Here is an 11,672-nt window from a genome sequence, read left to right on the forward strand (position 1 = left end):
TAGACTGCAGCAGACTTAGGGCCCCTCTAAGTGAGAATGTCAGCACTGTAACTTTCTATGTACTTTGTGCTGCTTGGAAACTATTAATGTTGGATGAAAAGAGAAATCAACAGGATCAGTTGTGTGGCTACTGAGAACCCATTACTGGTTCTGCTAGTTAAAGACTATGGTCATACAGACTAGGTTCTCAACATCTGGACACCTGGACACTGTCTCATGATGCTCACAATGAGTGATAGGGCTTTAATCCACTGCTGGAAGACAAGCCATGGCTAAATGGCCTCTTTTCTCTCTGAGACAACCCTAAGCAGAAACTCTGCAAACAGAAATTACTCAGTGACTATTCTATGAGTCAATGTCCAAATTTTAAGAAGCTGTAAACAAAGGTTGCATATATCCTAAGTACACATATAGCTCAAATCCATAATATTTACTTGGAAGCAACATGCTGATTATTTTTATTTTTAATTTTTTTTACTCATTTAATAAAAGCAGGCCAACTGAGTCTAAAGCTCAAGTGGAACACTGACAGAAGCTACACTTGGAAAAACAAACACATTGCCCCCACCCACCCCCATCCTTTTCCTAATGATCCTTAAAATGTCAGTCTCATTTTTCAGTTACTGCACATTTTCATTGAGAGATTTAAAAATGCACAGAAGACAAAATGACTGTACTGACTGATCATCATTGTATTCCAGTGTTGTGCAGAAGCAGCATTCAGAGCAAACGGTCAGCACTTCTCATATCTTACCTGTAATACAGACACTCTGTGGTGCTGAAAAAGAGCCTCAGACAACTCCTGTGGCATCATTTTAATCAGGTTAGGAACTATAAGCAGGGAAGCCCCACTTGCCAGAGCAATGAACAGCTCAATTACAGATGGATCAAATGTCAGGGGAGAGGCCATAAACACTGTATCATCTGGTGTAACCTTAAATACATCTCTAAAGAAAAAAAGACACACAAATACCTCTTCAACCATCGCATGCATTTTGGAATCCAAAACTAGCACTTTCACAGATAGACACCCCCCCACACACACATATCTAACAATGGAGATGTACAGAATCATGCAGGCATCAAACAGGCCAATGACACCCCCTCCCACCAATATAAGAGGGCATGACAAGTTGACAATGCTCGACTGCCCCCTAGCCACTTTCATTTCCTCCACCTGGAATATTCAATTATTCTGTGGGTCCAGTTTTCTCTCTCCCTTAGGTCTTCTTGTTCTCGAGCTCTGACAGGATATATCTTTGTTTAAAATCTGTCAAGCTTGAATAATTATTTTCTATAACCTAGAATGTTTCCTAGGCTTCGTTTTAAAGAACCTCAACATGAAACTGGAAGGTTTGCAATTGATTTTACTTTAATTGCAGGAAAGTCCCAAAGCACAATAAAATGTTGTAAAATTAAACAAACCCAGCACAGAATGAGGTTAATTTAAAAGGGACATGGTGGGTGGCTGCAGTCAAATTCTTCCTGTCCCAATAGCTTGTCTCCTTGTAGTTACTCCCCACCCCCAAAGCTTTTTTCCCCCTTAGTCATAGTTGCATCTGGTATCAGAGAACTCATTTGGGGAAAAGTGCCTGGGGAGAGGGGCTGTGGGCAGGTAAAGCAAATCTGTGGCCTCACCCAGCAAACCCTCAGCTCAGCCAACTTTCTATGTGATTGTGGCAGATCCTGAAATGCTGCTATCACAAAAGGCAGGGCACAATCGACTGCTGTAGGGTACAGTCCAGCCACAGCCGAGCACTTTCAAATTCCATGTATTTGAAGGGGAGAAAAATAAATGAAACCTAAAAGCACCTAATATTGCTGGATTACATCTAAAATATTCTTAATGGTCCAAAATAAAAACTAGGTCAAGCAGATAAGGAAGAAAAATAATGAGTACCATGTTAGGAAATAAACTGAAATGAAGAAAAGAATACAAAAACTAAAGTGTTTCTTCAAGGCTGCCTGTGCTTTTTCATTTTTTTAAAGAACTCAAAATGGCTTAATGGCTTAATTCACCCATAAGAAACATATGGTTTATTATTTCTGTTATGAAAGCAGTGCATCCAAACAATCAACTGGAATTACAACAAAGCTCTTGAAAAACAAAAATTCTGTTGATGAGGGGAAAGATAAAAGTTTTAAAGACAATTAGAAACATCTTTAAAAGATAGGTTGTGATTTATATGAAAGCAACATGCCAAGATTATCTACCTTCAAAAACAACAATAGATATTTACTTCTTACTCTGCAAATTGCAGATGCAGCTAAATAACTAGCTGAAATACTGTACCAAAAAAATTCCCAGTTTTCCAGGGGATGTTTCACCCATCCATCACTTGGTTTGGTTTTGTTTTTTTACACTCGATTACTGCCAACTAACGTCTTTCAAAAGCACAGCATTAGAGGTGATGGAATTCTGCTTGTAGTATTAAATCTTGGTGGGATAAAGTGATGAATATTGTGTGAACCAGCCCCAAGAGACACCAGTCTATGAAGTATCTGCATTGCTTGGGTGATACAACTGTATTATTTGGGATCTTCAGTTGTCTCTTCCCCCCAACACATCTGCTGATCAAGGAAGTAAAAAACACAAGCCCACAAAAAGAAGAACAAGGAATCTTCCTAATAATTTCTGACAATTCATTTTTTAAAAAGAGGTTCATATTCCTGTCGGAGCTCATATTTCATTTATTATCAATTTCTCTAACAGCCTTGTCAAACTGAAGGGGACTTGGAAATCAACCAACAGCAGACACAGGGTTCTCCTGGGAAAATCTGTACTCAAATGAGACATCAGATCTGAAACTCAACATTTGTTGCAAGGCGTATGAAGTTGCAATAGTTTTACTCTTGCAATGTTCAAGCATACCATACCATCACAAATAAATCAACGGCTGAGGCTTGCACATAACACTTAACTATGGTTTGGTGCTATGTAGATGAGTTTGCATGAGCCTGATCAAATCATCACTCCCACCTCCCCCTGTGCAATGAGGTCTTCTACAGTATTTTGTTTCACTTTTAAAGAATTTGGCGTAACATTACATATGAACCAATGATTTTTACTTAAACTATAATGGTTACTGAAAAAAGTCCATTTCATTATCCATGGTTTGAAGTTTACTTGCTTAACACTTAACTACTGCTTGTTTTAAACCAAATCCCTGGTTAATACTTGCTAAGCAGAGATTCTTTGATAGCAAAATTAAGTTCTCTCCTTCTTGCTGTGTGGTGGAGTGAGTCCAACAGGTCATTAGAATTCATGGAGGGTCTTCCACATAAACTGTGGTTTAGTCTAAGTGTGAACTGGGCCATTATGTTTGTACAGATGTACATTTTGATACCTGTCACTTATACTGCAATCCCATAGCCAATTCCCTGACAGTAAGACCCACTGAACTCAATGGCACTTTCTATTCAGTATGCACATATATATATTATGTCCAAAATATGCCAAACTTTCATCACCCTGACAATGTTAAATATTAATTACAAGCATGCTATCAGAGCACACACAAACTACCACCAAACTCATTTAAAAAACAAACCTAGAGTTAAATGAAGTCAGGCAAAAAACATGGTGTTATTCTGATACAAGTTCTGAATTCTGAATATTTACTACAAGCAAATTTTGGTGACAGCTATGGCAGAAAGTCATCAGGTATGCTGACTTTGATCCCGTGAAAAGGAAGACAGGCTATACAGTGGTACCTCTGGTTACATACTTAATTTGTTCCGGAGGTCTGTTCTTAACCTGGAAATTGTTCTTAACCTGAAGCACCACTTTAGCTAATGGGACCTCCCGCTGCCGCCGCATGATTTCTGTTCTCATCCTGAAGCGAAGTTCTTAACCCAAGATACTATTTCTGGGTTAGTGGAGTCTGTAACCTGAAGCATATGTAACCCAAGGTACCACTGTAAATGAAAGCAAATAAATAAATAACCTGGCCTCTAGCTAGTCACCTTTATTTTTAAAAGTCTATGAAAGGTTTTTTAGGAAACAGCACTTACCGAAGATGAAGAATATTTGGCAGTATACATTTATGAGGTACCCTGACAATTTTAGGGATCCCTGTTGTTCCAGATGTATGTAAAATATATGCTATGGAGTGCTGCTGTCTGACATCCAGCAGGTCTTTGAATGGTTTTGTCTCAAGCTGGTCCAAGGCTCGTGCCTCTAAGCCACTTGGCACTACATAACTTGCATTGTTATTGTTTAAATGTTCAATATTACTGCCTTTCCTCTGGAAAAGAATCAAACCAACTTTTGGTATTACAAAGGAATTATGGCAGAACAGATGCCCATGTGCTTCTGTGAATTTCTGAAAGAGAAAAATTGGTTTTAATTGAATAATACTCGTGTGCAAATACTGTTGTTATTTTCTCTATAGTGTACTCCTATGACAAATAAAAACCTTTCTAAAGTAAAAAGAAATTTGGGGTACCTAATCTGACTTGAAAGGCATGAGACATTTTAACCCTAAGGGCGCACCCTAAGAACTACTCTACAACAAGTAGACAAACCACGAGTTTGTTACAGCCCAGTGAGTTCAATGGAATTTACTTCCAGGTATACTAGTTTAATAAGGTTTTGAATTTTGTTGACTCTTTCCATCCTGAACAGGCAAATTTTCATTTTCTAAACAGATGTACAAATTAATGTGTATATATTATGCAAAGTTTGCATATAAAAATGAAGGTGACTGGGTTTTAAAACTAAGCAAATAAGCATTCAAGTGCAATAAGAACCTTGTGGGATCAGACCAAAGACCCAATTAGGCCAGAATTCTGTTCTCACAGTGCCCAACCAGGTGCCTATGGGAAGCCAATGAGAAGGAACTGAGCATAACTGTAGTCTTCCTCCTTGTACAAAGAGTTCTCCCAGAAACTGGTGTAAAGAGGCATGCAACCGACAACACAAGGTATACTAAGACTAGTAGTCACTGATAGTCTTATTCTCTTTGCAAGTCATCCACGTTGATGCCATCACTATCCCAAAGATTTTTACTTAGGAGTACATCCCACTGAACTCAGCAGAATTATTTCTAATAAAACATGCAATATTAAGCTGTATGTTTGATAAATGAAAGGTGAGGTGTAATTCAAAATCTCATTTTAATATCCCAATTAAAACATGTTGAAAGCTTTTGCACTTACATCAACTCTGTCTTTCTCCACAAGGACATATTGGAAGTTACACTTTTTCATAAAATATGCCGACAAGTTTGGAGGGGCATCTGGATCAATAGGGGAATAGGCAGCTGGCACTTGGAGAATTCTAGCAAAACAAAATACTTAATTTAGCAAGCGTTCTAAATTCTAGCAAACACTCTAGCAAAAATTCTCAACAACCCAAACGGAAAAATCTACATATTCACAGGTTTACATTAAAAATAGTCTTTTTGCTAGATGTTATGGCATTTGGAGTTTACTAACGTAATGAAACAATTACTTTTAGGGCCAACTACATGTGATGCCAAATGCATTACTGCTAATTACATCAGATGTATTTCTTTAAAAATACAGATGTATTTGTTTAAAAAATTGCACACACTCATCATTTTTATCTGGACAGCACGGCGAGCCGAAGTTTTCCCCTTACTTCCATAACTGATCTCTCCCCCATGCTGCAATTAGCAAAGGGGGGGGGGGGGGAGAGAATCTCCCAATGACAACAAACCAAAACTTCCCCTCAGCATGTATCATGGGCCAAATAAAAACCCCCTCCTACACTATTAAATAACCAAGAAATTCTGACATAATTAGTAGCTCCTCCATGCATTTATTCATGTCTAGTTTGACCTTCAGGAACTGCTCCATGTGTTAGACTTCCCCCTGAACACACATAACCTTTGTGACTAAGGTGTGCAAATCTTTGCATAGGAAGTATGTAATATGACACAGGCTTTAGTTTATTGTACAGGCAACGACCGACTGACGTGTGCTCAATTGGCGTGCAATTGCACACAGCACTGAACACAGAAGTTACCCATAAATATCACTAAAAGGGCAGAACAGGAGTGGGGTAGAATGCTTTGTGTGGGTTCTGCCAGCATGTGGGGGGGGGGGGGCTCAGAACAGAACCCCTGCCCCAAAGGAGTAAGGAAATCTACTTGGAAATTTCCACAGATCTTTTCTGTCAGGCAAAGTGAAAATGAATGACATACATCATAAATGACAAATGTCAGATTTTTCTAAGATTGTTGCAATTGACCTAAAGGCAGAAAGAAAGCCATTATCAATAAATAACTCAATGGGTGCATGCATTTGGAGGAGACTCATAAATGCCAAACAGATTATAATTCTATTTTCATTTGTTGTGAGATTAGCATGCGAACAGCATGAATCGCTTACCTAGTAACAAGACATCAACTAGGTATATAAATATAACCTATCATTATTTCAGCCATCTCTTATATACCCGTGTTTCAAAATAGAATTTCCCAAAAACCCTACTCAATGATTAATTTTTTAAAAAGCTAGCGTCAACTGCTGGCAATGCAAAACGAACTAGCTAGACTACTCCAATTATGTTACATCATCCTAGCATCTTAGTTTAACATTCCATGCTTCAAATCCAGAAGTGAGCATTAGGTAAAGGTAAAGGTATCCCTGCCCGTACGGGCCAGTCTTGCCAGACTCTAGGGTTGTGCGCTCATCTCACTCTATAGGCCGGGAGCCAGCGCTGTCCGCAGACACTTCCGGGTCACGTGGCCAGCGTGACAAGCTGCATCTGGCGAGCCAGCGCAGCACACAGAAACGCCGTTTACCTTCCCGCTAGTAAGCGGTCCCTATTTATCTACTTGCACCCGGGGGTGCTTTCGAACTGCTAGGTTGGCAGGCGCTGGGACCGAGCAATGGGAGCGCACCCCGCCGCGGGGATTTGAACCGCCGACCTGACGATCGGCAAGTTCTAGGCGCTGAGGTTTTACCCACAGTGCCACCCGCATTACTACCTGCCAATCAATATTTATATCAATGTCAACCTGATATCTGGTGGGAAGAGGAGAGTGTGGGCTGGATTCAATTTTTCCCCCCTCCATCTCTAAGCAAGTGTTATGAGCTGTACTTTTGGTTCCAAAGACAGTGAGGGGAACTGTGCATTCACCCCCAAAAGCTGGATTCAGCCTGGAACTGTACATGCAAAACCAGTGTACGTGCAATAAACTGTGTAGCACACACACCAACCTGACAAGGGATGTGCATGTCACTGTCTGCTTACACACCTATCTACCCCACCCTAGATGCATTGGAGCAAACTGCAACTTTTTCTTTCACTAAAAAAAACTGAGAACATGTTACTTAAGACAATTCTCCAAAGCAATTCATACCTAAAGGTACTACTGTCCTGATTTACATAAAAAGTTGGTTGCACCCAACTAAGTCATACTCTGAGCTAACCCACTAAACCAACCTATTTAAGTTAGTCATGACTTAAATCCATTGGTCTAAATGGATCTACTCTGAGCATCACTTAATCCAATACAACTCATTATCTACAATTGCTTCAATTTCACACTTTTATAAATGATTGCACATGGATACCAATAATACTTAAGCTCTAATCTTGTGTTTTGTGGGCAGCTTCACCCATATGATCCAGCAAGCTAATATCGAAACTGAAAAATTTCAAATGCAGTAGGGGAGGTAACTGTTCATAACGGGGTGGGGTACAGAATTCTACTGTATGCCCAAGGCCTTGGGTGCATCCTTTTGGATCCTGTCCCACCAAATTAATAGCAGTTTTAGGTGAGCAAAGTTACCTGAAGTAACAAAAGCCCAGTATTTTTAAAGACAAATGGGTTTGGTTCATCAGTGTGCTCATCACTCCATCTAGTGGCTTAAGTTACTGAACAAAACAAATCTTAAACTGGTGTGGAGATTTGGTTCAGGTGAAATCCTGTAAGCACTTTTCTAAGAGTAAGTCCCACTGAATTCAATGGGACATTCTTCTGAGTAAGCATTTATAGGATTTCTAGAGGGGCAACTGTATTAATCTCTTGATGAAAGAACAAGGAAGTGTCATATCGCACCTTAAAGACTAACAAATTAGAAGTGAAGCGTACAAGATTTTATCCTGGGCACCAGCCCACTGCACGTTCACCTTTAAACCATAGTTTATCCTGTGCACCAGCCCACTGTAATGCAAACAGACAATTGTTTTAAAAACTAAGCTGGCTTAATGCGGTGACTGTAACATATTCTATATACAGTATAGCATATATAACATTTTGTACTCATGCTATACTTATATATTAACAAAGTATAGAAATAATACCCTATAATCCAAGAAGGCAGATTTATTCCTGGGTAGCAGTAGAGGCCTATTTCAAATCGTTCGGTGAAATTACAATGTTTCTTCAGGAAATCGGTAAGTTCTGTGGCTAGGTTAATAACTGTTTTGTAAGTGTAGATAACTGGAACCTTATTAATGCATTCATCAAAGCATACTGCTGTTCTCTCAGGATATAAACTGGCTGCAGTCTGAACAATCTCGTGAAGAGTCATTGCCAATATTTATACTGCATACCTGTAAAAGAGGAAATAATAATTAAATATTTTTTATTTTTTTAAAAAAACCTTGTAAAACACAGCACTCTCTCATAAACTTGAAAGAATGTGGAGGCATGTTTGTTTCACAAAATACACATAATACCCGTTTATCAATTCTGATGATTATCCCAATTCCACTTCCAACATTTTTGCCGTTCTGAATGAACAGTTGAGATGTTTTAAATATGATCTATTCTTCCAAGTAAGGAGAAAACATGAAAGGTATATTGTAATTTTAAGAGAGAGAAATAAGCATTTTCACAAATGCATATACAAACATTTCTCTCTACATATCTAGGGTATTTTAAATGAAACCCTAAACTAATAGTCCTCAACCTATTCCAACCTGGGACACATTTTTAATCCAAGGAAGGGATACCCATGTAAATTAACAATTAATTCAGTCAAGGAGGTGCTGTGGGTAAAAGGCCCAAAACTCCATGTGTGGCTGCCAGAAGTTTCACCTGCTGCAAAATGCTTTCACCTGGATACTTGTTTGGAGGCAGCTGGTCCAGTCCTATTATGTCAGTGGTAGGGAAAGTTTTTCAGGCCAACGATGCATTTCCTCCTGGTAAATTCTTCAAAGGGGTGTGTGTACACAGCAGCAGTGGGCATTGCCATCTCACAGGTTTTACAATACTGCACTGTAGTGTCTTCCTAAGAAACTGCAGCTGTCGAAAAGAACAGGAAAACATGTAACCACCAGACCGTTTTAGCAGCCGTACATCAAATAATAGTCACAAGTTTGTTTGGTCGTTTAAAAAAGAGAAACAAAACATGGAAGATAGCTCAGTAATAGCATGAGACTCTTACTCCTAAGGGTTATGGGTTCGAGTCCCGCGTTGCAGAGAGTTGGTCCCTTTCCAACTCCGCAATTGTATGATTATAAAGGACATCCACTCTCTTGCCAAGAAGGGAGCGAGGGGAGCTGCACAACTTCGACCTACAGGAGGCTCCCTCTCCCTATTACTCACGGCGAAACGGCAGCATTCAGAAAACGATAGAGCCGCCTTCACTATCACCAGCTTAATACAAGATGGCAGCCGCAGAGTGAACGCTAAGCCGTCGGGGAACCGTTTATTATGCGGCCTGTAACACGGATTGGCCGGCCCTCGATTTGCTCTTTCGTTCCTATGGCAACTGCGCGGGCACCCACCTGCTCCTTCCTCTTTCCCGCCCCGCCCCAGCAAGCCATTGCAATCGCTCCGTCGCCGAACTACAAGAACTCTGCCCCGCCCCGTACTTAATAGGCCCTGCCGCGATTGGTCGGTTTTTCCCCTGATGGGGTAGTTTCTGTCCTCGAGGCCGGAACTGGAATTCTTCCGCAGCGGCAGCGTCTCGCGATTGATTGAGGGGGAAGGCCGCAGTTTGATTGGGTGAAGGCGCGCCCCTTCCTGGCGGCTGGGAGGGCGTGACGCCATACCGTTCTGAGGAAGAGCGTGGGTTGTAGCGGCGGATGCTGCTACCGATCTTACCGAGACGCCGTCACTCATCGCCCGTTTCCCCGCCCCCTCCCCGCCCTAGGATACCCGGATGCCTTGTGCGCCGGCCGATGCTTCGGAATGCGGGGTTCCCGCGTGTCTTCGAGTCTGATTACGATCAAGCGGGCGCCTGCGCTGCACTTTTTTCGGCGCCCGGAAAAAATGAATAAATCTTTGTTTAGACAAGCCTACCCAAATAGCAAAGGAAATTTTGATCTGTTGCATTTTAATTTCGTACATTGTTCTAAAGTACGACTGTGAATTTTTCTCATATTTTATTGCTTTATATTTTTGTACACCAGTTCGGGTTCTTTTGGTGTGTGTTTTTTAACCAAGCGGTGTAATAAATAAACGATTAAATAAGTGGTGTCTGGAGTAATTCTTTGCGAGCGTGCGAACCGCTCTGGGCGGAAGAGTTGGCGTTGCTGCCTTTCCTATGCAACTGTTTGTCCTGCTGTTTCCCCCTGTTGCATCAGAAGCAGCAAGGAGCATAAATTTAGCAGCCTGCCTTTTACCGAGAGAGGGAGCGCCCCGATAGTCAGTCTCGTTGAAGAAATTTACGAATTTTAGCTCTCCTGCTTGGGTCAAAGCAAACACACCCTTTCGCTTCTGCTGTGGAATTATGCATCTTGGACAGCCCTCTTCTCCTGCCTCCCCACCCACAAATCAAGAACGGATTCTGACTTCTGCTGGGACCCTAGACCTTTGCTTTTTTGCTGTCTCCATCCGCACCCCCTATCACTGATCTTGTGCTTGATCCTTGGGAGGTTTTTAAGCAGAGGTTGGATGGTTGTCATTCATATTCCACCTTTCCTCCAAGGACCAGAAGGTGGCATTCATGGTTGTCCGCTTCCGCATTTGAGCCTCACAACAATCCTCAAAATCACGCAGGGAGCTTTATGACTTGAGTGGGGATTTGAATCCTTGTTTCCCCATTTCCTAGTCCGCTTAATATATTTCCACCTTACTCCACATTCTTGAAAAGATATAGAAAGTGAAGTGGTGGTGCTGTTTTCCACGTGGCTAGAAGCTTAATAGGTCTCTTGTTAACCGTCTTCAATAGTACCTTTAAGATTAACCAGTATAGACTGCGATCCTATAAACTTAACAGGGTCAGGGAGTAAACCCCATGGAATTCAGTAGAGCTTATTTCTCAGTAGGCATATTTAGGAGTGTAGTTACATTTCTTGTGAAGTGCAATCCCATACATGTTTGCTCAGTTAAGCCTCGCTGAAATTAAGTAAGTGTATTGCAAAGTGAATTCTACGTCCGACAGGAATATTTGCCAGACATAAAATTTGGAGGTGTATAATTTTCTGGACATAATTAAACAATGGTGAGGGAAGTATGTGTTAATGTTCCACAAGTTACTATTTGTCCTTGTTACAACACAGAAATGATACAATTTGAAATACTTTTCAACCAAACAGAAGAAATCTTGGCAGAGGCAGGGAAGAGGAAGAAATGATCCCTGAAACTATCAGGGATTATTTAGGTTTAAAGCTAATATGTCATAACTTCAGGAGTACTGTTAACATTTAAATCACAGCCCAGCTGTAGGTTTATTAGGGGAAATCATGGCAGCCTTGAGTAAACCTCAACTTCTCATCTGTAAAATGGGAACAACTGACCTTT

The 11,672-nt window shown here is 40.8% G+C and overlaps 1 protein-coding gene across 11 annotated transcripts in view; it reads right to left on the minus strand.

Moving 5' to 3' along the window:
• AASDH (aminoadipate-semialdehyde dehydrogenase) overlaps nt 1-9,791 on the minus strand; it is a 29,100-nt gene extending 19,309 nt beyond the window's left edge. The window contains exons 1-6 of one of the 11 annotated variants that reach the window (XR_013394267.1): nt 9,370-9,699; nt 9,041-9,227; nt 8,282-8,533; nt 5,161-5,281; nt 4,015-4,325; nt 755-947 (exon numbers count right to left, since the gene is read on the minus strand). Coding sequence is in view for 10 of the 11 variants with exons in the window: in XM_028744850.2 (XP_028600683.2) it covers nt 755-947; nt 4,015-4,325; nt 5,161-5,281; nt 8,282-8,511 (855 nt within the window). In the remaining variant the exon portion in view is untranslated. The other 10 variants (XM_028744850.2, XM_028744848.2, XM_028744849.2 and 7 more) reach the window with 10 other exon arrangements.
• Between the last annotated feature and the right edge of the window lie 1,881 nt (nt 9,792-11,672).

Source organism: Podarcis muralis, chromosome 9 (assembly GCF_964188315.1).
Source record: "Podarcis muralis chromosome 9, rPodMur119.hap1.1, whole genome shotgun sequence".
Lineage (NCBI taxonomy): Eukaryota > Metazoa > Chordata > Lepidosauria > Squamata > Lacertidae > Podarcis > Podarcis muralis.